Here is a 26,645-nt window from a genome sequence, read left to right as displayed (position 1 = left end):
TTTAATCGTAAAAGATTGTGTTGCATTTGCCAGTTTACTTCGTACAAATACAATTACATTCGTTAAAATTTAATATCTACACAAATACACCGCGTACATTTCGTAGACGCACATTGACGAGGAGATTCCAATGATTCAATCCCTTTTTCTTTTTCTATATCAAACACAATTGTACAACCCTTTGAAGTATAAGTCAAAGGAGAAACATTGTCATCCCTTACACATTTACGCATACTGTATAAAGATAATAATATATACAACCGTTCTTTGAATTCAGCCTGATCAGTATTCACGGTGACATCCGTTGTAACAACGTAAAATAAAATAAAAATCGATATCACATCTTTGATTCTTTGTGGTGAATTGTTAGTTGCGTTCGATGTCTGAAGACGATGCATCAAGCTGAACTAGGGAAAAAGATCTCGATTGTGTATCGATCGACTTATTGTTACCGATTAACGTATGTACAATATTTAATTCTTCGTCTCCCTTTTAAAACACTATTGGAACTTTTTACAGAAAGAAATATGGAGTTATGCTATTGAAGAATATTATTTTCACAAGTGATTCATAGTTATTTAGCTATGATCCGCGTCGACATGACGGCAATTCTAACATTCAGCTAATCTATAGCACAAGAGATTCGACAGATTGCCTTTCTCGGAACTTTTCCCGACTTAAATCTACAGGAAGAGCGTTTCCCAAACCACCTTCGCTCACAAATCAATCGCTTTGTACAATCTGGATTCTAGTTACACCCTGTAAACATTCGATAAATCCTAACACGAATCACTGTTTCCGAGAAACAATTAATTACAGTTCCATCATCGATTTATTTACAATCAGCCTGAAAACCAACATTCTATGGAACATAGCTTGGAAAACGCTGGTGTACTGGCACTTCATATCTTAAGAAATAAACAAAGTGCAGTTGATGCGATTTCGACGAGTCCTACTATATCTTTTTCTCGTCGATGGCAAGAAATAAAGTTATTGAACTTTGACCTTCGATGACGTCTGTTGACTCTTTAAAAATTATTCATAGGCCTTTAATATACGTTTCGTTTTTCCGCTTAACATCAAATATGAACACGAAGGAATCGACATATCAGGCAGCATAAATCAATTCTTGTTGCGCATCCAGTGGCATGGTTGCGTCCAATTAATCGCTTAAAAAATCGATAGACGAGATTCGTAGCCTATGGATTGCAAGTTTCGTTGCGAGAACAGCTGTTTGTGCATTAAACGTTACATTAAATACTAAAAGACGACCGTCTTGAAAATATGAGCTCGACGAATAATTATACAAACTGCCTCGGCTAATGCGGCTCATTTGTATCAAAGCATCAGAATAACTTTCCAACAAAACTGTTCCTTGCAGCGTATTCGTTCTTACATATGATGGAAGCAAAATATTTATCAAGTTACCTGTTTGAGACGAGGCACTCTGTATAATAATCGAAAAGAATAAAAAAGATATTCGAGGATGACCATAGACGATGAAAATACGTCAATGGGGCATTCTTGTTCTTTAACAAGAGCAAACGTTCATATACAATTATTTTCTTCGTCGACGAAGAAGAAATGCACCTTTATTTGATTAAACTAACGACCTCGTGCTTTTTTTCCTGTTATTCATCGAGGCAGTCGTAGAAATCTGATATCGATCTTCGCAAAGCGATTTTCTTCGTATCTTTTCTTCATTCGTATTTTTAAAGCTTCAAAATATTTGTTCGTGAATCTTACGCTATATCGATATTTCCTGCTACTTACAACGATTAAAACGAAGAGAAATTACCCAAGAAATATACATATAAGAAAGAAGGTACTTGCAAGTTTCAATTATCGATCAAAGATCATCGATTAGAGAATTTACACGAATGATCGTTACCTACGATTTTGGCGACAACGACGTCCGACTTCGATTAATCGAGCAAAATACACTCTTGTTAGAAAGAAAGTATACAACGATACGAATTCAGAGACGTCTCAGTCTCGAATGATTAAGAGTTCTATTCCAAGGTCAGGACTAAATCGTCTCCTTCTAATCTCATTCCTTGAGTGACGTCCAGCGTCTTAATCTTTCCAGCTTTCGGAGCTTGGACAACCATTTCCATTTTCATAGCTGATAACACGACCAGAGGTGCACCTTTCTCGACAGAATCGCCTACTTTCACCCTGATGTCGATCACGGTGCCAGGCATAGGTGCTCCAACTTGGTTCTTGTCTCCTTTCGCAGCTTTAGGGTGTACGTGAAGCTCCTGTTTAGAAGGAAAACGGTTTAGTTGAAATTTTCAATCCTGACGACACTTTTTGGTAGTAACAGAGTACAACGATAACATAATTCAGGACTTAGAGTATCGAAATGTGATTAAATTCTGAAAAATGCAATGTGAAATTTACCTTAACAGCCTCCTTGTCCTTGATGAACACGGATCTGAGTTGACCGTTCATTTCGAAAAACACCTCGCGTTCTCCATTCGGCGTGAGGTCCTCGGCAATCGCCAGGGTCTTAATGGCCAAGGTTTTACCTCTCTCGATGGTCACGTCGAACTCCTCTCCGACTTTTGCTCCCGTCAAGAAGATCCTCGTCTCTAATCTGTCCACTGGCCCAAATTGCTCCCGGAAGTTCAAGTAATCGTTCGTAACTTGAGGATAGAGAGCAGCTGACATGATGTCTTTGTCCGATACGTGCGGGTAAGTTTCCTTTAGTTCAGATTTCAAGGCCTCGAAATCCAATGGCGGCAAACTTGCACCAGGTCTTCCTTTCACGCGTGGCATGTCTTTTAACACCTTTGACCTGTAAATTACAGTTATAGAATACGTTTGTTAACAAGAGAAAGACAATTTCTCTAACGCGTTTGTAAGAAGACACAATGTAAACTTTAAGTTGGACCAATCTTTTATATTAGAAAATTAGATTAGATAGAGACATTTGTAGTTTAGTCAGATAATAACTTGTTGATTTACGAAGCGAAAGGGGCGGTATATTGATTTCACGTACCTGAAAGGTTCGGGGAATCCTCCGTGAGGTTCACCAATAGCACCTTGCAAGAATTCTACGACCGACTTGGGGAAAGACAGTTCCTCAGCTTTGTTCAGCACATCGTCAGCCGAAAGTTTATTCTGAACCATAAACTGCGCCAGATCGCCAACTACCTTCGAACTGGGAGTAACTTTGATAATATCTCCGAGCAACAAATTTGCTTCTCTGTAAGCTTTCTTCACATCCTCGAAGAATTCTCCCAAACCGAGGGAATAAGCTTGGAATTGCAAGTTCGTATATTGACCGCCAGGAATCTCGTTCAGGTAGACGTCCGCGTTTCCAGACTTCATAGTGGTCGTGCACTCGAACGGAGCGTATAAGGTTCTAGTCTGTTCCCAATAGGCGGAGTATTCCGAAATATCGCTGAGATCAAGCCGCGTATCCTTCGGGGTTCCTGGAATTTTTCGAATTTTTCTTCTTCGTGGCATTTGGTTTTATTCCGAATAAGAGTCACCATCGTACACTCGTATCTGACTCACCGATAAGAGAGGCGACCACGGCACCCATGGATGGTTGACTCGTCATTCCGGACATACTGTCAACAGCAACGTCAACCACGTCAGCGCCGCTTTCTGCACACGCTAACATCGACGCCACTCCAGCCCCCGCGGTATCGTGTGTATGAACATGAATAGGAATATCGGGGTGCTTTTGTCTGATCGCGTCGATCAACATGACAGCGGCTTTCGGTTTCAGAAGGCCAGCCATATCCTTAACCGCCAAAACGTGAGTACCAGCCTTTACCAACTCGTCCGCTAAGTCCGTGTAGTATTTCAGATCATACTTTTTCCTATTTGGATCGCTTACGTCACCCGTGTACGAAATCGCTGCCTCGACAATGCCTCCCGCTTTACCAGCCGCCTCCATACCTGAAATTTCGTTTCGTTACGTACATTTCCATCAGTTTCGTTTAGCGTTTATTTCTACCGAAACACGCCTGCTATTTTATTCAGCGACAGTAAGTGTATACGTTAGACGTTCTTGTAAAGAGACCTTAATCTTTCGAGATTCCTCATAGCAAACAAAAGGCGTCAATGGTTCCCTCGCTCCGTGGCCAGATACTTTTTCTCTTTTTCTCAAAATCTTCTCAAAATCTCTACCTCTACACCCGCTCTAATAAAACTATCTCACGCAGCTTTTAATTATTGTAAACAGTCGTGCAATCGACACCTCGTATCTTGGCGATTTCGAGTCGCCGGCTATGAACTTTCTAAACATTTGCTCAAGCACTTTGTCAAGGTCCTTATCGAACCAAGGTCCAGTTATAGATTACGGTAAAAGTACAAAGCGGCGGGTTATCTGCCATGATATCGTTAAGAAAACGCGTTGTCGTTGACGTATAAACGGATAAATTTCCGAGATTTGTTTCCCTCGACTTACCAAGAATTAGATTCGGCAGATAATTCAACGAATCGAACACCCTGAACACATCCATTCCAGTCTGCACAGCAAGTTCGCAGAATTTATAAACAACGTTATCGGGATAGTTGGTGTAACCGACAGCGTTGGCGCCTCTCAGAAGCATCTGGAAGGGAATGTTTGGTATCGCCTTCCTCATTTCTTCTAATCGTTCCCAGGGACACTCGTGGAGGAACCTAAGGGCAACGTCGAACGTGGCGCCACCCCAATTCTCCAGGGAGTAAAGATTGTTGAACTTATGTGCGACGAATGGCGAGATCGTGAGAAGATCGTGCGACCTGACACGAGTCGCCAGAAGAGATTGATGAGCATCGCGGAACGTGGTGTCCATCAGAAGTAGCCCTTTGTGCTGTCTGACCGCTTTGGCGAACGCTTCTGGGCCTTGCTCCTTGTAAATGTGACGGAAGCCTTTAGGTGGTTCCAATATGTCTGAAAATTTCAGAGGAGTTAGTGGAATATCGAAAAATTCGGAGGAATTGTAGGAAGCTTTCACGTGCGGGTTAGTAAGCTTGCGCGTGCAGTGTTCAAACAAAGCGTTAGAATGAGATAAAGGAGAGATTGATCGAAGAGTAAACAAAGGAAAATGTCTCTTGTAAGATTACGTAATACAGGATAGACGATGTATAATTGACTCATCTCAAAGTCCCCCCTTATTTTCGAACGATGCATCATCTTTTGTTTCGCTTTAGCAATTGTTTTATGGACGCTCAAGTACGAATGCTCTTAAAAGTAAAGTTCAACAAACTAAATATAATTGAGCAGCTGGAATGTGCTGTTTGAGAAGCGATAGCGATAGGAATATATCTTCCGAAATGTACGAATATGTAATGGAAAGAAATGCGATTGATGGGGGTTCGACTTTGTGTAGTGTTTCGAGGAGGACATTTTTCTAATATTGTATTCCATAAATGATACAAACGACTTGTATCCAAAAGACTGTCCTTCCTTATCTCGTTTAAAAATTATTGACAATGAAAATCATTGAGTTTATATACTGTCCACCCTGTATAATAGTTCATGTGTGTGTGCGTATAATGACACTCTTAATTAAAATATCTCTGACGTAAGTAATATGTCTTCTGACGTAGATAGCCCGTCTAAATGGATGAGTACGTTCTTCAAATCTCTCTCATTAATTGCTCTACCTTTGTTCATAACTAAAAACCGATCTACCTCCCTTCTGCACAATTCTCAAATCCATAAAATTATATTCGATTTAAAGCATCGCTTTAATCTGTATTTTCAGCATTTCTTTTTAAGATATATTACAAAATTTCACTACTATCCCAAATTACATTGCCAATAAATGCTGCTGCCATTTAAATCGTAACACGTAATTGTTACCCATAAACAAATAATTAAATAAAACGATGAAACTAAATAACAGGTGACTCATTTAAATGTATATTTTCGAATGGTCTCATTCCAATATTTTCCTGCAAATATATAATATGAGATGTTTTACGTTTTACATTTTCAATTATACTGTTGGAAAGTATTAGTATACAAAAATATACATTTATAGTCACCCTAATTTTTAGATCTACATGAGCAGTTTGAAATTGAGATCACATCTGAGAAACTAAGACACGTGCAAGCTTAACGTTCAATTTCATTTTCCTTTTTCTTATTTTTTTCTTTTTTCTTTTTGTGTATGTGAAATATTGACCGGAAACAATATTGATGGCTTCATTTGCAAACCACTCACGTAACGAACAGCTATTTAATTTAGACAAACGTTTTCCCTCTTAAACCAACGAAACCTCTCCAATCGTACAAACCAAATTCCAATTCCAATTCCAATATTTGTAAATTACGGATTCCAATCGTGTCTGTAATACAATCAACGCAATAAAATAAATAAAATAAAAAGCAACGAAAATGTTTCAATTTTGATAAGCAAATATCGAATTTGTCGTATCTGCCCATTGTTTAGCTCCGTTTGAAAATATCATCTCTGCCCTTCCTTAACCAACTAACGATCTAATTACGAGTTACTTAAAATACGAAACTTAAGAAGATACAATGATACATCTTAAGGCGTACCTGATGCGTCTGGATCATTGCTCTCTTCTGCAGCTGCAAACTTAGCAAAGTCTAAAAAAAATGGTCAAACAAAAAGATAAAAGCATGCGATAAACAATGACAAGTAATTACGAGAAATGATTAATCTCTAAAAGTAAAAGTGACGAAGAAAGTTACTGAACGATTTCCTTGAATTGCTGCAAATTAGTGCACACCAAGAAGGAATTTTTAAATCACAAACGTTTCTGTTACGTCGATGTGTGTCGAAAGAAAACTCTAAAGCTACGTTATATAAAAATGGAAACACCATGCCAACAAAGTATGTTATAGAAACAAGAGTTTTTCCGTGGTTTCAGGTGTTGTACGTATATCTGTGTGCGTATATAGCCCCAATTTTGAGATAGTATAGTGCGCAACATAAACTATTTGATGGTGTAGATCACCGATTGGTCTTTAATCCAGCAGACAAGCATGAAAAATATCGAAACAAGAAGGTTGCTTGATTGCGAATACTACAATCTCTCTTAGCAACCTAACAAAAATAATAAAAATACGCTTCTGTTCTCTTCACGAAATTTACCAATCGTGCAATTTTTCGATTCTATCTTCGTTTACCACGCGTGGATTCTAACATTAAAAATTATACACTAAATGCTGTCGATATTAATTAAAAGAATATATTCATATATATTAGGCTGTCTTCAGACTATCAGGATCTCAACTGAAAGGATCAATAAGTATCGCCAACACAAAGTATTGTCGATATTTACTGATAAATCGTATTTTCGTTGAGAATCTTGATACAATGTCAATGACAATATCACTGATCGTCCGAGGGCACCCTAACAAACAGTACTGGAGTACTCGGTTGCCTATAGTGGCAAAACATCAAAGAAACAACCCACATACGAAACAAACAACAAACACCCAATTATCCCCTCACACACAAAAAAGAAATAGGAAAGATTTGCTCCCTCGATTCGCTGTCCCACACCATTGAAAGCAAACTTCTTTGTGCTTTTGCTACTTTAATCGTATCCGATTGCGAAATCGAAGTAAGAAGTGATCCTAACAAGGAAAATCCAAGGTGACTGATACACGCGGATTTTGACGAAAGTTCGCACGAATGTTCGTTAGATCTACCTAAGAATTTACCCGTGATTCGTCCGTCTGTTACTTATTTGGGTGTTTATAAATCACAAACGACAAAGGAGGATCTCAAAAAATAGTTGAAAGAAAAGTTATACCGTGTCTCGAGACTTACAAATATTTCGTGCAGATTTGTAGATCTCAAGACGCTAACACAGCGCTCGTTTCGACCATCTTTCGATATTTTTCGTCGTTTACGATTTACAAGCACTTACACGGAAGGGCCGGCTCGGATAAAAAGGTCGATATCGCCCTTAAAGTAAGAAACGGGCGCGCTCGAATCACGGCTAAATCGTCTGATGTCGAATTATGGCCAAAAGGCAGGTCTGTTAGACTTTGCTCGTCAAAATACAAAGTTTCGTTAAAATCGACGCGTATCAGTCACCGAGGTTTCCTGTGAGTGTCGCGGAAACGCGTGATCGGACATCTTGTTCCCAATCGGAGCTTCGATACAATACCTAGGGCGACTTGTGGGATGTGGGGCTTTATCTCGGCTGGTTTCAGCGGCGTCGCCAATGGGGTACTTGGTCCGTTCACCAGAACAGTACCAAGATAATTTAACAGCTTCTGAGCTCGATTCTGGCTCGGTTGGAACTGGAACAACTGCGGATTCTCGTCGATGAAGTACGTGTCAACGTTTCCATTGAGGAACTTTTGGTTCTCCAGCACGTTCAGGAGGAACGGGATGTTCGTTTTCACTCCACGAACTCGGAACTCTCGGAGAGCGCGATTCATCTTCGCGCAAGATGATTGCAAGTCTCCTGCGTGAGCTATTACCTGAGAACATGAACGAGATTCCGACGAGTATTTATGGTGTAGCTCTGTGCGATACGATAGAGTTTTCTGACTCCAAAGGGAGCAACAGACAGACACAGGTCTGCATTCGGATGTATTTGTTCTCAATTCTAATTTGATTATATATTATATTGATTATAATTTGATCTTTACCTTGACGAGAAGCGAATCGTAGTAAGGCGAGATAATTGCACCAGCGAATGCGGACGCACCATCCAACCGGATACCCATACCTTCTCCAGAACGGAATACTTCGATTCTTCCGGTATCCGGCTGGAAGTTCTTCGCGGGATCTTCCGTCGTGACACGACACTGTATCGCGAAACCTTGAGGAACGATCTTGTTCTGAGTCATACCTAACTCAGGTAACGTGACACCCTCGGCAATACGGATTTGAGATTGCACCAAGTCGATTCTAAGAGAAATAAATTCGTCTTGATCTAACAGAAATCTTATCGCACAAAATTATATCCCTATTCGGGCTTAAATATATGTGCAAAATTCCCGTGAAAAATTACGAATTGATCGTTAGAGTCACTTTGGTAATTCTAGTCTTTTGAATGACAAATTTACCATATTTACGTAAATGCTATAACCATATGCAAAAATATAATAGACGCTTATGCAAATGTTCTTTCCACGTGTCTTTTGCCTCGATATACCTACCCGGTGATCTCTTCGGTAACAGTATGCTCGACTTGCAACCTAGCGTTGACCTCGATGAAGTAGAAATTGCCGGACTCGTCGGCCAAAAATTCCACGGTACCAGCGTTCGAGTAACCAACGTGCTTTGCCAATCTTACAGCGTGCTCTGTCATCTTAGCCCTAACCTTGGGATCTAACATTGGTGCAGGGGCGATCTCAACGACCTGAAATTTTCATCTTAATTAACACGATTCGTTAGAACACACCGGCCTTCCGACAGAACGAAAACTCGCGCTTCAAACGATTTCACGATACCGTCCCGTCCGCACAATGTTTCACGACGTCGACGAACACGTTGATCTAGAATCGCTCGATTCTTCTCATTTCCCTTTGCATTTTTCTTTCTTTTTTGTCCTTTGAATGCCTATTCCCCGTTTCTTTTTTCTACCTCGTCCTCGTTCTCCGCGCAATACATGGAAACTGTCGAGTACGTAAATGCCATTTAAACGTCTAACAAATCCTTGACACGAAGAAGTAAGAGAATGATTTTTATTCAGTCGCCTATTGCGAAATAGTACTCAATTTATCTTCGCATATGATTAATAATTTAACCGATGTTAACAAATACAAACAAACGTCGATAGTTGCAGAAATACAATTTTGCAACACGTAGTACTGTATCGTTCGAGTGTTCAGAAATTCTATATAGTAATTTATGTAACGCTATAATGTAACGTAATTTTTGCTTTAACTACGTAACGACAGCTTATACAACAGTACAAACGTAATATCGCAAGTCATTTTCCTTTCTCGTAAGGAAATTCTATCGATACGCATATCACGAGAAACGGAACAATCGTTCGATGAATTTCTCAAAATGAAATATTTCACCAATTTATACGCCATGTTTCTGTAATTTTTAATCCTTCGAAAAGCCTTTCATGAAATTCTTAAAAATCTCGATTCGATCGTTGCTACAAATAACGTGAATAAATTAGCGTGTCTAAAAATACGTGTAATATGGATCAAAGCGACTAAACGATTTTATTAGATGAATGGCCACTGTCTAGAAACGGTTAAATCTTCTTCTACTGACCTTTTGATGGCGACGTTGAACGGAACAATCACGTTCATAAAGATGAACGACATTGCCAGCTTTGTCTCCCAACAATTGCACTTCGATGTGCCTTGGCCTCTCGATGAATTTCTCAATGAACATCGCACCGTTCCCGAAAGCGGCTGCCGCCTCGGAAGAAGCACGCTCGAACATTTCTCGAACCTCTTCCATGTGTTTCACGACTCTCATTCCTGACCAAGTACAGAAAGTAGACTTTATTTCGAAGTTTAGAACTCCGACAATTGAGAGAACATTTTACACAGAATATCACTGACATTCCCGTGAAACGAAAGTATCTCTCTTCTGTAGAAGTTTACGGAATTTAACGAAATTGAAAGGACATCTTTATACATCGACAGAAATTACAGGCGTCTTTATCGAATATTTGAAACTTGCAATGGAATTTAATGAAAATCGGAAGCTTTCGAATCAGAATTTCATGGAAATTAATTATCTGCGAAAAGGTATTTCTGTCGAAAGCTTGAAATATTTATACGGTTTAGAAGGTTTTTGCTCTACTGTGTACTTGAACTAAATTCATACAAGTATCTAGTTAACATTAAATACATTCTTACCAAAAAGGTATAATTTTCCTCGCAGATAAGAATAATGCACTTACGTTTGTACAGATAAGGTAAAACAGTTATGTACATGTATAATACCTAATCCGTTCTATATTCGTTTCAAGTTGCACGGAATGACTCAATCTTAATTGTACTACGAACATAAATCTTCCCTCGAGGTGACGCTTTTATTGAGCGTTCCTTGTGAATGCTATTTCGTCCATCTCCGATTCTTATCAAGTAAATAGCATTTGGAATAAAAGTTCTGTTTTGACTGCTTCCAAGTTATAAAACTATTCGGATATTTCAACGGATCGAGATTATCGTACGAGTAATTATTTTCCAATAACATCTGCGAAACTTCAGAAATATCGCGACCATCAAAAATTTCCCAAATATTTTAGTATGCTTTCGAATCAACAATTGCTCAATTCTGGTGAAAAGAGCTATTATGGGATCTAGTAGTATTCAACGAAGTGTAATTAAGTCTGCTCATAAATCACACAGAGGAGAGGAACTGATAAACTTGTTCTACCGAGTGCATTTCACAATGAGTAGTTTTCGTGACGAGTCCGCGGAAAAGAAGATGAGAACAAAAAGAAAGAATGCACCGGAAACACCAGATACGAATGCATTCGACGTTGCGCGTTCGGAGCATTAGCCTACTTTATCGAAACGTCGTTTTTATTTCACGACAGAAAATAGCCACGAAACAAGACACTGTTTTCTAACCACGGAAAGCTTCGTTTGTACGCAGAAATAGCTTAAACGAACGTTCCTATCCGATAAAGCAACGTTTATTCGACAAAATCCTACCTCTTCCACCTCCTCCGTAAGCAGCTTTGAATATCACCGGCAGTCCATGTTTCACACAAAATTCCATTGCCTCCTCAGACGTTGTTACTGGTCCGTCTGTTCCCGGAACGATCGGCACTCCAGCCTCTATCGCAGCCTGCCTCGCAGCTACCTAATAATCATTTTCAAATTTTTATGATTTATGCATAACTGGATAGTGGAATCTAGAAAAGTAGAAAGCCTGGAGAGGCAGTGTGGAAAATTTCCTTGGCAACAGAACATACTGCGAAGAAGCGGTAAATTGTCTGAGGAATTTAGAAAAGGAAAGGAAAGACAAACAAGACCGAAGATAGGGATACGTGATAATGAAACAGAAACAGAGAGAAATAGATTAAATAAATAGGCAATTAGTTAACTCAGAGACGATAGTAAGGCAAATGTTGAGTCCCGCGTGCTTCTCTCGGTTTGAAATCATCACGGAGATTAGGACGAAGTGAATGAGAGTAAGGCGTATGGTAGTTTAGCGAAGCAATAGTATAATTGTTCCTGAATTCTCCAGCGGCGAGTCGATGTTTCCACTTGGCGTAGGTTTGCAGGTGGATAAATATTCTTTGCTACGCTCCTCTTATACCCCTAGATTAGGGCAGGCGTGCGCTAATCAGCGACGATTAGGGGAGAAATGGTTTAAAGATGACAGAGAATAAGGGTCGGGGGAAGGGTCATCGCGACATTTAATCTGTAAATTCGTGAGTCGATGCACAACAGCAGGTATATTATAAGTAGGAATTGCAAACGAAATTCATTTCCAGGCTGATGAGATGTAGATTAAATAAATAATAAGGATAATAAATACAACCGACACTGAACTACCGAATGAGTAGAAATGGCAGAGAGAAACGATTAATAAATTAAATTAAAGGGTCGTTGCAATTATTATTAATATTCCAGAGTTTCATTTCTGTAAGAAATCGTACCTTGTCACCCATTTGTTGAACGACTTTGGGGCTAGGGCCGATAAATCTTATTCCAGCATTGATCACCTCCTGCGCGAAATCCGATCGCTCCGACAGGAAACCATAACCAGGATGAATAGCGTCGACATCGTTCTCTTTCGCGATTTTCAGGATCTCCGGAATATTTAGATAAGCTTGAACAGGTGGAAGCCCTTTGCCGATCACGTAACCCTCGTCGGCTTTCTGTCTGTGCATTTGCATTTTGTCTTGCTCCGAATAGATGGCCACGGAACGGATGCCCAGTTCGGTACATGCTCGAAACACGCGAATGGCAATTTCTCCTGCAAGAATAATAAATCTATTTTGTTACAGCGGTATTACTCCTCTTTGAAATCTTTATTTCCAATTCTCATTTCGTCCGACCTTCATTAACCCCGCTGAGGATGCACGTGCGATTAAATGGCGTGCACGTGCATCATATTCAAAATTACGAGAATACCGTCGTTTTCGTACAACGATTTATCGCGCGGCCTTGTTCCATAAAATGATGCAGCCATCGACGCAGACATTTCATCAAATGTAAATTCTCATGGAATTTATGAACGTGCTACGAGCATAAAGGGTAAAATATTTGACGTTTAAGTCGTAATTCGTAACGTATGAGACACAGTTTTCTATCGAGTCACATAAGTTAATAGGATACTTAAATATCGATAGAAGCGCATGTTAATAATTTCTCTAATACGAGTTGCCAGTAAAACAATTTGCACAGACGCGATCTTAACGCTGGAATATTTATAACTTGTTAGCGTGTTTCGCACGGCTTGAAAGATGGCGAAGAAATTATTATCCAAAAAATAACGCATACCATTTCCTTACGTTTGTGTGCACGTTCGTGTGGTAATTCTTCATTTCAAATGCGCATAAATGCGTTCATTGTAAAAAACAACGATAAAACCTGATTTTGATAAGATTAGCGCAATATTGCCTGAATCGTGCAACTAGTATGCGAATTAAATTTCCAGATATAATTATCTTTGAGTACATATCATTTTCTAATCATAAAACTTGAGTCTTTCCTACGATAAACAAAAAGTGTGATACTGCGAAGAGAAATATCTCGTTTTTCAAAATATTCATTTTTCATCGCCACAAAGATATGTCATCCTATTGATTGGATATTAACGACGTTCGCTATCAAACGTAGACACAATAATGCTCGCACAGCAATCTCAGTCTTGTGATTTATATAAATACGTCTTTAAGACTCTTCTGCCAAAGATCGCCAGCTAAATAGGCACACTCTCTATGTTTAAGACAAATACATGGCGACACCGGTGTCCGCTTCTCGCTCTACATCGCTTCTACAAAATTTCTTTGCGTCGTTGATTTATCGCCTACTAGAAATAATCGAAACCGATGATTGCACGGGCGGTGGAATGATATAATAAATGCGAATTGCGATAAAAGAAGAATTAAAGCAGATTGTTTAAACGGCGTCCAATCTGTCGTATTATGGAAAAATTATAAAAAAAAGAACGACATTGTTAATCTGGAATTACATAAAAATAAAACGATGTTATTAATAATCTTAATCCCTGTTTTGCGTTTAATTATGACATCTTTAAATGGTTTTTATTAGTGGGTCAATTACGACTCGAGCTAAAGATAGACACGTGAATGCCTTGACTTCGACATTGGCGTTGACAATATTTAGATGAGTAGATTGGTTCTAAATATTGCGATAGCGATTTATCCAGTTTATCCAGTCGAAGTACGTATTTTGTAACCTTGTAATCTTTAATTGGCAATAATATCTCTATTTCCTTGCAGAGTTACATCAATTTATTGAAATAACGCGGTTAAATCTTTGTTTACCCATCGCTTTCTCGCAATCGGTAATTTCACACCCCTGAACTTTGACATGAATCTTTTAAATACATTCGTTCCGATCTGAATCATGCTTGAAGAACTCCGATTGTCACGAGCTAACGCTACAAAATAAATTGTAAAACTAACACCGCGTTATGCGTTATACGGTTCGAAGCTCGGACAGACGAGACTGTTAGAAACGAAAGAAGGCGAAACTCACCTCGATTGGCGACGAGGACGCTCCGGATTGGTTTGTACTGAACATTGGTGGCGAAACATCTTTTTGCAATTTTGTACACTTGCAACACGTTCCTGTGTTTGACCAGTGCGTATCTAGCATGCGAGGACTGCATTTTTACGATGTAGAGTCGCGTGGGACACTTTCACCAAATGTAGATCAATTTATACTGTTCGATTAGAATCTTCTCTTAGTCTTAAGTACCGCGTTAACTTCGTTAAATATCTCGCCTCGATATATTCTTCCAAAGGAACTTCTAACCGCGACAACGCCACTATAGCCTTTGGTGCTCTTAAATAATAAAAGAAATCTTTCTTTCTTGCTCCACGCGGAATTTATCACTCTCTGTTATCTCTTAATGGAACCACACTGTTTCGTATATGTCGCTCCACGCGTCTCGATGTATCGTAAAAGTTCGATTCGAACGGCTGCAAGCTGCACCGGCTGGAAGCTTATCGAGAGTCCGGCGTGGAGTGATTGCCAGGTTTCTGAAACAATAGATATTAAAGTTCGCGTGTGATCAAACAAATCCTTGGTATAGCGAGCGGCAGAGTTCAAAACAGTGGATACTGACGTCATTTCGAGGTATAGTAAGTAAAATTATTATTAAATATTTCGTCGTAAATTGTTGCCGGTGACAGGGACACCTGGACAGTGTTTGCTTTCAACGTTAAATCATCGAATGTTATCCCTTAATTGTTCGTTACGTCGTTCACTGTTAATGATGCGAGATTGATTTTTCACGAACAGACTTTTCTCTGCTAGGTATTTACTTGTCAAGAAACAATTTAATACGAGTACAATCGATGCAAAAAATAGAAAATTGATAAAATCGGAAAGGATCAAACGTAAGAAAAGCCTGAAATTATTTTACAAACTTCACCGTACGATGTTCTGATGCACTTCGCGCATCGATCATAACGAAACATCGTGAGTCAGACAGTTTCTTAAACCATAGATCGATGCCAAGCAAAACAGAAAATGTGAAAACAGATTACTTGCCGTGAAAATATTTTCTATTGGAAACGATCGCTTGACTTTCGGATCAAGTACGATAATCGAACAAATGAGCTTATCATTAAAATAACATTAGACTCGTACTTTGAATCCACGATTCTCAGCCTCGGTCGTCAACGCCGTTATACGATACGCTTCTCTCGTAAATAAAGCCCGGTTAAAATCTCCTTCTGAATGTATGGCCTTGTTGTTTACGAACCGCCACGAGCATAACGATGAATAAATTAAAAGGACGAATTCGTTCTAACCATCGAAACGATGAACCGAGCACAGATTTACGATGTAGTATGTATACATTTGCGATGTTTTGCTTTTGACGAATCAATTAAAGCCGAACAACTTTGGATTTTGTTTTGGACTATTTTTAGAATCGTTACAGCGACTCTTTGATCATTTCGATCCTAAATATATTCCGTAGTAGAAGATATTACTAGAATTTTAAAAATAGCCCAACTGCGTGAATGTTTCGTGTCAAGTTAATGTTTACGAAAGAACATTATATTCTGCCTAAATCACTTGCTTCCAATCAATCACAAAATATCGCCCGTGTAATCGAACAGCGATTGTAAATTGTGTAATCGATTGTGCAATCCCCTTGACGACCTTGTCTGGATTTCCATAAATGGCAACCAGTCCCCGAGATCCAATTTCAAAGTCAGAGATCACCGATCGCGACACGTCCATATTTTTTAATACCTTGACATTGTAAGTGCTCCACTTATTCTGACCCAGATACCCTTGTTACGTTCGTTTAACGAAAAGTCAACGCGAAAGCTCTTAATAGGGAGACCCGACGAACAAATAAAAGCACAATTTATATGAAGATTAGAAATGCGATTGAGTCGTTTTGTTCGACGAGACGGGATGATATTTCTGCTGTAAATCTGAAACGCAAATTTTCCAGACGAGTCGAATATTCTCCATTTCGTCTGAATTCACACGCGTCAGAGAACATTTAAATTTAATACACACGTGCGAACAAACTACGAAGCAGCATTGATTCGTTCAATTGCACAGTGAAACGTGAAAGATCGCTGTATCTTTTCTTTATGTTCGACCGATATGGGGTTGTTCGCGTGATAAATGAACAAAATATTTAAGCAGCTAAGAAGACAAATGTCGACGATGAAACGATAAAAGAAAAAATGAATCACGTCTTACGATCCTCCCGAGGAAGAGTCGATGCCAGTTGATTCTAATGCCAACTTTTATCGTTCTTTGACATCGTACGTTTTCCAGAACGCATTTCTTGCGTAACGCGTAGACTATGAACCTCAGACGAGACAGTAATTTGCAAACGTAACGCACTCGATACACGCATAAATTCATGCGTTCTCTGACTAGAAAAATGATCACCAACCTATCAGTCTTAATTGGAAATAGCAAATGTGAAACTTTTTATTTGATTAATCCTTCTGCTGAGCTTCGTAAACGTTCGCACAACTATTATTTACATCAAATGATTGAGAACTATAATTACTTACGTTTCACAAACGATGTATAGATACTTCGAAGATATCACTTTATTTTCTATCGAGTCATGGAACAATATCAAATAAAATATCAACAGATAAATTGCACGCTTTCGAACATTAAAGCTAAAGCGAGTGCGTCAAATGCTGAACTCATTGGGCAGGGCACTGTACAGACTACAAACGCGATTCTACGAAGTTCTACGCAAATTGGTCCGGATAGACCTTATCGTGAAAAGAAATGGTTCGCTACTCAACATTTGACTCAGGTAAAAAGGTGCGTGCGCATTCAATTTTAGAAAGGATCGCCTCTAACGTGTGTCGATATATGTGTGCGTGTGCGTGTGCGTGGAACATATTGTATTAGACGTAAAAACGTACCTTCACCCTTTGCGCAGAGGGGATGCTATTGAATTTTATCCCTCATTCTCGATACTATATATGGAAGAGTGGAGGAAGGAAGAAGATGGATGCTTTTCATCGTGTTTACTTTATATCATACTTATGGAATTATATTCTACATATTCATAAGAACGTAATTGGATCGCTCGTTCTATAGAAGAATTTTGATATATCGTTGATTGAATAGGCAGCTAACATTAAAGTGTAATTTTAAGCATGTACATAAGAGCCATTTCATTCGTCGAAACAGAAAGTCTTATCTTTGAATGATATTATAATTCTTGAATTAGTATGAATCATACTTGACAATGCAGAAATAAAGCAACAAACTTCTGCCAGAATTCAACAGCGTTATAAATAGAACTGTCCTATAACATAATGTCTTCCTGTTTGCCAGGAAAATCAAAATAATGATTCGTGTCATTGACATGTATAAAGATGCCATATTGCCGGTGTTCAGTTTCAAAGGTCGCACAAACGATCAATAAAATATTCTATACAAATAATCAACATACAAATTTTGTCCATCTCGGAGCTTGTTTCGTATCTTTCTCAGCATTCTCGTTCCTATTTGAACACATTTACTTATGTATGTATGTATGTATGTCTATTGGTTGTATAGAAGCTGTTTAAAAAACACATTAACGTTCGATTTCTATGAATCTACAGATCGATGAGTCGGAGATGTCGTATTGCCAAGATTTACATATGCATATAGAAGACACTAAACGACAATATAAGAGCTGCTCGGCCTTGCGCAAAATCAGAAGGAAATACTCAAAATAAGTCTCTTATGTAACTATCGCGGCAGCGATTTAAATTTCATTCGACAGAAACTCGTTGTCTCCGATTTTTATGTTCTTCGCGTTCCTTTTGCTCGCAGATAAAAGCAAAGGTAGAAATGCGCTGTTTGATTTACTTAAAAGTTAGAAACCGAGAATTAGAAACAGAGACGATAGCTACGTCTTCCATTTCCTATTCGGCTTAGCTTCTTCTGTCGCTATTAATGCGATGACGAAGACGTAATAAAGTAGTACAATGATGTACGTTACTAAAAGAATCCTGGGAAGCTATATTTCACGCTATACAACCGTAAGACGATTTGCCAGTCGCATTAGATAATTTCTCGCAACGACATGTGTTTCTATTATTTTTTCTTACAATTCACGTACATCGATATATCAGTTTTGTTACTACGATTAAGAAATATCGAACATGTAATTTTCATAGTAATCTACGATGATTGTAGCTTTTTTTTTTACTAACAAATACGTCAAAATACAAAGAGAAAGTTGTATTATTATACGAACGAAGCGATTCAAGCGTGTTGTTAATCGACCTTGAACGTAATATTCTGTCCAACACATTAAATTGACGCGTGTCGTAGAATAGGGGCTCTATTATTATTAGTCCCATTCGAATCAGCTTCAAATACCTATACAGTAACGTATTTGCATTTTAATTTTTGTTTTACGATGATCGACGTAACTTATTTGTCAGGGATTAATATTTATATGGAAAACAAATTTCCTTCGTCGTTCGAACAAGGTTTCCATAGATAATGTTAATACTATTACGTTGCTGATACCCTTATGCTATTTATGCATATTTACTAAATAATTCTTTGAATTATTACAAAAACGACTGATCTGTAAACATATTTAAGAAAAAATGAAATTTATCTGGCGTTTTAAAATCTAAAGATACTCGCGTGCACCCGTCGCCGCGATGGCTGTACACAATCTCCGTCTATGTGTTTATTGGTCAATGACCATTCAATAAGTCGTCAATTTGATGTTCGTTGAACACGTCAACACTGAAACTTAAGAGCCGTTTTCGTTTTACATACGATATCTATCGTGAGAAATAGAGTTTTAAATATTTATTCTTTAAATTCTATCCATATTCTTCGCTACTTTATTTTTATCGTTACGTATTGTGTTATTAATAACTTCCTTGAGAAATTGTTTACGAAATACATACTTCGTTTATCAAGCTTTCTAGCTCTAGGAATTTCACTGCATTTCAGAATTTGTCGAATATACGTTTATCGTACATCAGTGTATCGTATGTTTATCGTAACAGCGAATAAAATCCTTTCTTGAAATACCTCGAGATTAGTAGTGTACCACGTGCCTTGTGGAAAACCATGCGAACAGCTTCAATAAACCTACAAATTATAAAGCTACTTTGTGCGTTTGTCAGGCAGTGGCAAAACATCCGCTGGATAATCTACCGAACTACTGACCTTTCAACCTCGTTGCACACACGGACTTTTTTTTATTTCCAACTGTGCCAATATAGGTACTAATGTCATATGGCATATAATCAAAATAATATTTATAATTTCAAACGATTGTCTATAGATTTTCTATTCGTGTCCATTCGCGTCACTCATAATAATTTTGTTTCGCTTCGTTGATCGAAATAGAATCGTTGATCAATTTTTAAATGAAAACAATTGAAACGTTCATTTGCTGATTACCGTCCGCGTCTTATAAAGCAGCAAAGTTTCGAAATATTTTCATTTAATTTCCAACATTTCCACATATTTTGATGGCGATATATGTTGTTTGCGTTACTACAGCGTTGCTATTTTTGAAACAGTCTGTCGTTTATCAGTATTCGTAATATGGGAAATCTAAAGATTACAATGCGCACTTGTTTCCTTTGGATTAAAGGAGTAATTTTCTGTAAGACCGAATGAATGGTAAAAATTATATAATTTTGTCAGATATATTAAATATGTTAGCGTTAAACGTTATGTCAAATACATGCACGAAAGGTGTCATGTTCTAAAGAAATAGACCATAATTGACACTAATCGTGTCGCTCGGAGTATCTGGTAATCTTTGTTGTGCTGGCTAATCAAGTCAAATATACGTCCTTGTGGTTTAATCGGGCAGTAGAAGTGAAATTTAAATGAATATCTATGCGATACACGTTGCTGTCCAAAACATTATGTCGTCAAAGTCATTATTTGCTCAACGATATTAAACTCAATGGAAAGATAAAACGATAGAAATTATTGGTAAAATATACAACTAGGATAAATTAAATATAAGTGCAAATAGTGGCAAACAGCGAAATACGAAAGTGGAAACCATATGTCACGATCTTTTTCAAAATGAGCAAAAACAATTATCCGTTTGGTCTTCTATTCCTGTACGTTGGTCTTCTTTATCTACATCGAAGACTTCTGCTTCATTGATATGACTTCTTAATTAGCCTATCCCTATTTTTCATGTTATAGGACTTCATCAAATTAAACTCGTTAAACGTTGCTAAGATTGTATTTCAACTAAACTAGTTGCGATACGTCATTGTGTTGCGATGCGAATATCTATATGTATACCAGCGGAAAATAATGAAATAATTGCAAATATCGATCCCACAACAGCGTAATGTCAGAGACAGCTGAGCCGCGAGTCGTATAGATTTGCCAGACATCGTTGAACAATGTTTATCCGTTCCATTTCAGGAGAAATTTTATTCTTCGATGAAGCAACGAATAGCAATAATAATAATAATATTATTAAAGCACGATGTACGATTGTTTTACAACTGGGAGATGAAACACGTTGCAATATACAACACAATGCAATAAGAAGTACGATGAACTTTGCGATTGCACAAAGTGGCACACAATGTAAAACAAAGTTTAGTTTCCCTTATTACTGAAACTAATTCTACTGTACAAAGTGAAAATTTACATCAGCACAGGGATTTATGTTGTCGACATTTTCCAACGTTCCTTTACGAAGCGAAGCAAAATACAATGGCGAAAAATATTACGAATTAAAAATCTGTTTGCATCGGCGAACAGCTACGTCTTTCGTGTAAAAAATATCTCATAAGTAATCGAAATAAGCAGAGAAGCATGTAAATGTCCTGCGATAATGATATTACGTAGATATAATATATTATAATTAAACTCAAGGTTTAACTCCTGTAATTTGAATTAATGTACTTAATTAAGGTGTTAAAGCTGAGCTACTATTTCGCAACAAAACACGTTGGTGCGTGTAACATCCAAAGTTCGTTATTTATCCTTTCCCTCCTTACAACGTAAACTGGCACAAGATCGTGCGAGAACTCATGTATTAAAGATATCGATACAGAATTTAGAAAAATACTGATGTCGTTTGATATAATCGTGCGATTAAATTTAGACTAAGCTTAGAAAAGAAACAACGATTCATACGAATCTATTCAACGAACGTTGTACGCTACTACGATCCTTTCGTTAGACTATAAATGTCTATGCGAATTCATAATTCATAATCATCGCCAAGAAGGTGCAAACTAAATTCATCTTTTTCATTCGATTTTTTCACCCGTTAAATATTATGAAAAGTCTTATGGTTCACGTTGTAACGCTTATCGTTTTTTATCACCTCGCGACTGTGTTTGTGAGTGCAACGGCGATTCGATGCTGGAAAATGATATCGATTTTTAAGGCTAAAAGCATCGTTGAAGTTGAAACAGCTGATCCGTCGGTTTTAAAAGTGGCCAGATGGAAGTTAAGCCGACCGACTATACGAAAGAGTTATGTTAAAGAGCGGGGTGATCATAGCTAACGATTTCAACGTTAGTCCGAAAAAGGGGCGTCAACTGAATCGATATTTCTAGCAGGCCAACAGGGAGGTAGGAACGTTAAGCGACTGTTGAGGGAGCACGTAAACGTTCTTCCTTGAGGACTGTCTCGTTCGTTTTGGCACAGTTTGAACATCCTATACGGATATATCGTTCAAATTATCTAGTTCACAGCGATATAGCGCATTACATCGGAGAAGGTAACCGTCAAATAAGTTGGACCCAGTGAAAACTTGTTTCTTTGAGAAAGAGAACGATGACTGGTGCATCAGAATTCTCGTAGATTATTCTTTGGTCGTTGCTACGCAACCTTCGTGTGTATTCGGCCAGTGAATACACGTTAATGTACGTGTGTGATAATGCGTATATATGTTTCAGAGTATCAGAACTCGTTGTTAGCTTCTTGTTGACTGAAGGGAGATTGTGTTGGTCAGTTATTTCGTAAAGACGACCCAAGAAGTAACGCAACTTTTACCAAACTCATAGAGTGTACATTTAAATCATCCACTAGAAGGCTCGTTGTAACCAATAACAGATTTTTTTACGATAATGCAGACAATTCGTCGACGTAATATTCGTGAAACGTTTATGGAAGATTGTACGAAAAAAAGAAACGCGCTGGTCACAAGAGAATAAATAGAATGACGGACAATGCGCAAAGCGGGGAGAAGAGAAAGACTGCGGAGAATGATGCGTCTCGTTTGATTGGCGCCTGCACACGCGCTCTGTAATTACACGTGCTCTGGTCGTCGTATTCATACGCATACTGCGTCAATTAACACACTTGTGCGTATTTGTCGCACGAATTGTAGGTGTATCGGAGATACAGCCGCGATACATCAATGTTTAACCAACGCGATTAAACGTCAGTGAATGTAATTAACGATCTTACGTTGCCAAATATGTATACGATATAAACGTAACAAGACATGTCCCGAGGGAAAATTTCAGTAAAAGCATCCGGAAGGCTACTGGGAAAAATTTTCACTCGAAAAGGAACAAACGCGTAAACTAATGAAACGCGAGGCGGAGATTGTATTTGTACACGTGTTATTAATCTTCTTGTATTCGCGATTAGTGCGTAATTGTCATTTACCGATCGATATTTACCATCGGTCTCATTGAGAAAACAAGCAATTTCTTATCCGAGGAATGATACGTCTGATTATCTAACTGTAGTTACGCATGCGGTGAATTAACTTCTGCGTAAAACATTCCTACGCGAATAATATCTTCGCAATGTAGAAACTTCAAGAATCTAAATCTCCGCCATCGATCAACGAACTGTGTGTTAGGATTATCTTAAGAATTACGAAATTATCAAATTACGAGTCTTATTAAAGTGAAGTAATACAATTTACAGTATATACCATAGGTTTTTTTTCTCTAATCAAGCAAAAACTATATTGTAGCCAGTGATTCATTAAATAATTGCTTTCATTCATCGGTATACTTGAATGCAGGAATTCCTCGGATAGATATGAAATATGTACAAGATAAGGAAAGCTGAAGATATAAAATGATAGAAAGAGCTAGCAGATTCTATTATTCGCTATTATCTTCGTCGATATGAATCAAAAACAGTTGACCTAATCATCGTGCAATATTATTTACGTTTCAAGCGCCGCTAGATATGTAACGTTACATTTTCGTCAGCTATTCACTAGCGCTTCTAATATATTAGCCGAATTCTGTAACCGATAGGAGAAAAATATATGGACGGAATGGAAGGAGGACTGAATAGATGAACACATTTAAACAACACGTATTGCAAATTCTGCGCACACTAGCGTCGGTATATAAATATTTATGAACTGACACTTCCGAATAGAAATTTAAAAACGTAATTTAAAGGATGGACGTCAATTACAACGTCAACTCTAGTGTGGTATACCGAAATTAACCTTATAATTGCTCTCTTTAATGTTGCAATAAAAATATATAAAAGAATGAGAATAAATAAAACGACGTCAATGATATATATGACAAAAAAGCACCGAGAATTTCAATTCCCGGGAAAACCCTGTAATAAATTTCAGATGGCTGTATTAATTAAACTTATATTGTCATAAAGAGTTAGTTTCTCGTCTGTACAGATTAATTGCAAGATTAAAGCAATTCGATAAGCGTACGAAAACAAAATCTCTCTTCTGTAAAGGGGAGATCGTATCGCTGAAAAGTTATTCTGTACATAATATTTTCCTATATGAACGCAAGAAATGAAGTTACGTAATAAAAAAATTATTTTATCAGATCAGAAAATTGTACGATCCCATTCACTCACAAACAGCTTCGATCGCTTTAATTCCGTTAACTCGTAACGATACTGCTTGCCAAATTTACGATTGAGGTAGAGATAATCGCTTACAATATTAATCTTTCAGCTCGTTGACATCGGAATTCTAATTATATAGGGTTTAAGTTGTTTGAAGTTGTTCGTAATGATAAAAATATCTAACTATAGAAACAGAAAGGCAGGAAAAAATTGATTTTCCAAATCTGAAATAGCATGTCCATGCTCGAGCAATCGACGCGGAATCTCGTGATCTTCGACCCTGCATCGAGACCTCGTTGATCGACCATAACGATTCATCGAATTATTACATAAACGTCCTAAACCGTCATTCGGGGTAGATCATATGGCCAGAACGTTCGTAAATGTTCGATTCTAACGAGTTTGTCAGCGACGTAAGAATTACACAACACATTATCCCTTCTTATTCTCACTGTGCATTAAAGAAAAAAAAAAATTCACGAAACAGAGAGACTCCTTGATGGTGCATTCGACGTTGGTCGATTTCGAATTGTTGCCAGGATCTGTGCATCTATGTTTACCCGAGACGGGCGTGTTGTAATCGCGGATGCGCCAATTTGAATTCGGTCGAAAGTGGTGTACGAATAAAAATGCCAAAAATTTTGGTACACGCGCGGCCAATCGGCGCATCTCGAGCCACAGACTCTCGAATCGAGAGCAGCGAACCGCGGCACGATAACTCGCGTGGGTCAATTTCGTTGTTGGCGCAGACCGCGAAACTCGGCACGCACGCAAATCTCAAGCAAAGCACACACACGCGTTGTTTCGGCACTGCAATCGTGACAGCCAACGGATTTCAGGTTTCTGGGCCAGCTTCGCCCGGTCATTTGCCGGCGACCATGAATTGTCAATAATTCATTGCCGCGCCGGGAAATACTGTGCACGGAAAGATTGAACGCGACGCAAACGATCGAAAGACGTAACACGGTGAAACAGGCGAAAACACGTCGAATCTCATTCAATAATTCGATGTACTTACGGTGTCGTACGCCGGGGACAAGGTAGGCCAGACCCCGTCCGGCTGAAGTCTAAGCCGCAGTGAAATCTTGAAGCACGTCGAACTGTTCTCGCTGGTACACGCGTTCGACCTCTATGGAAATAGACAGCCGCGATTGGTATACCAACCTGCGCCTGCTCGTACCGTGATGCGCGTTTCTTCGGACGACCGACGGTGTCGCCAGCTAGCGGTTACGCCGACCGAGGAATAACCTTATCACAAGTTGGACATATTGTCTGATAGTGTATCGTGCGAGTTTACTGGCTACAGAATAATGTTTTTGTTTGGTGATGTGTTCTAAAACGATTCGGGTCGTTTCGAGCATGTACACACAGTGAAACGAAGAGTTCGGACATGATTTGAAGCTTCTGAAAGTCTCGATGAGTGTTGAATCTTGAGGCCTCGCCAGGGCTTCGGTCTCTAATGTTTCGATGAGTTTTGAAAGTCGCGATAGATTTTGTAAATTTTAAAAGTCGTGAAAGTCTTGGCGAATTTTTATGTCTCTCGAATCGCATCGAAGTTGAGATTCAAGCTCTCGCCGCTACTCTTACCGAGATACTCACATTGTACCGTCGAGTGTCTGGTCTAGAAGAAACAAATAAAGCTTAGTTAGCAGCGTAGCATATTGACAACGGCAAGGCCAATCGAGTTTGATAGTATTATTAAATGGATTAATAGAAAGTTATATTTTTCAAATGTATCCTTTTTAGGGAAAAAGATCCATCTATATACGATATAATCATACCTATTTATATATGTAATGTCTTTTTATATTTTAATTATCCATGTGGTTAATTAAGTTATTAATAAAGTTATTACATTTACGTTCACATTTCGTTTCTTATCAAATTATGCTAATATAATTACATGTGCGCATATTAATTAGAGTTCACAGTCCGTTAGTACGAGTTCGTAAGAATAAGCCAGGTCACGTGCCTTCCTGAACTATGTTCCACACAATTAATAAATAAAATAATCATACCTCGTGTAACCAAAATATTATTAAATCTTTCAAAATGTTCGTGAAAATATCATATCTCCCATAAATACATATAAATAATTCTCAATAGCTTCGGTTACATAATATGCGTGGCTATCTATCAAGTAAGAATTACGTCAATTATAATTTGCAACGGAAGAAAAAAAATTATACCTAATTCAGCTATTTGCTTTGATAATCATTTCTCGAATACGCATGTCTTTTCGCCTACTAAAAGGTATTGCAAGTTT

The 26,645-nt window shown here is 38.2% G+C and overlaps 1 protein-coding gene across 2 annotated transcripts; it reads right to left on the bottom strand.

Moving 5' to 3' along the window:
* LOC122574434 (pyruvate carboxylase, mitochondrial) lies at window positions 1-25,555 on the bottom strand. Of its 2 annotated transcripts, XM_043742045.1 has the most exons (14): window positions 25,398-25,555; window positions 14,600-15,105; window positions 12,529-12,848; window positions 11,576-11,726; window positions 10,176-10,387; window positions 9,101-9,303; window positions 8,588-8,849; window positions 8,098-8,416; window positions 6,512-6,562; window positions 4,427-4,894; window positions 3,526-3,915; window positions 3,005-3,440; window positions 2,404-2,800; window positions 1-2,261 (listed from the first exon to the last, which is right to left on the bottom strand). In XM_043742045.1, exons 2-14 carry the CDS (start codon window positions 14,730-14,732, stop codon window positions 2,013-2,015), a joined length of 3,591 nt encoding a protein of 1,196 aa, XP_043597980.1. In that variant the 5' UTR covers window positions 14,733-15,105; window positions 25,398-25,555; the 3' UTR covers window positions 1-2,012. The 2 variants fall into 2 exon arrangements, with proteins under 2 accessions (XP_043597980.1, XP_043597981.1); XM_043742046.1 differs by lacking the exon at window positions 6,512-6,562.
* Between the last annotated feature and the right edge of the window lie 1,090 nt (window positions 25,556-26,645).

Source organism: Bombus pyrosoma, linkage group LG13 (genome assembly GCF_014825855.1).
Source record: "Bombus pyrosoma isolate SC7728 linkage group LG13, ASM1482585v1, whole genome shotgun sequence".
Classification (NCBI taxonomy): domain Eukaryota; kingdom Metazoa; phylum Arthropoda; class Insecta; order Hymenoptera; family Apidae; genus Bombus; species Bombus pyrosoma.
This window is presented reverse-complemented; position numbering and strand designations above follow the sequence as displayed.

Coding starts and splice junctions, on each gene's coding strand:
- LOC122574434 (XM_043742045.1), bottom strand. CDS start 14,732: ATGCAGTCCTCGCATGCTAGATACGCACTGGTCAAACACAGGAACGTG. Junction 8,850..9,100: donor GTTACCGAAGAGATCACCGG/GTAGGTATATCG, acceptor TATTTCTCTTAG/AATCGACTTGGTGCAATCTC. Junction 3,441..3,525: donor CGTGGTCGCCTCTCTTATCG/GTGAGTCAGATA, acceptor GAAAAATTCCAG/GAACCCCGAAGGATACGCGG.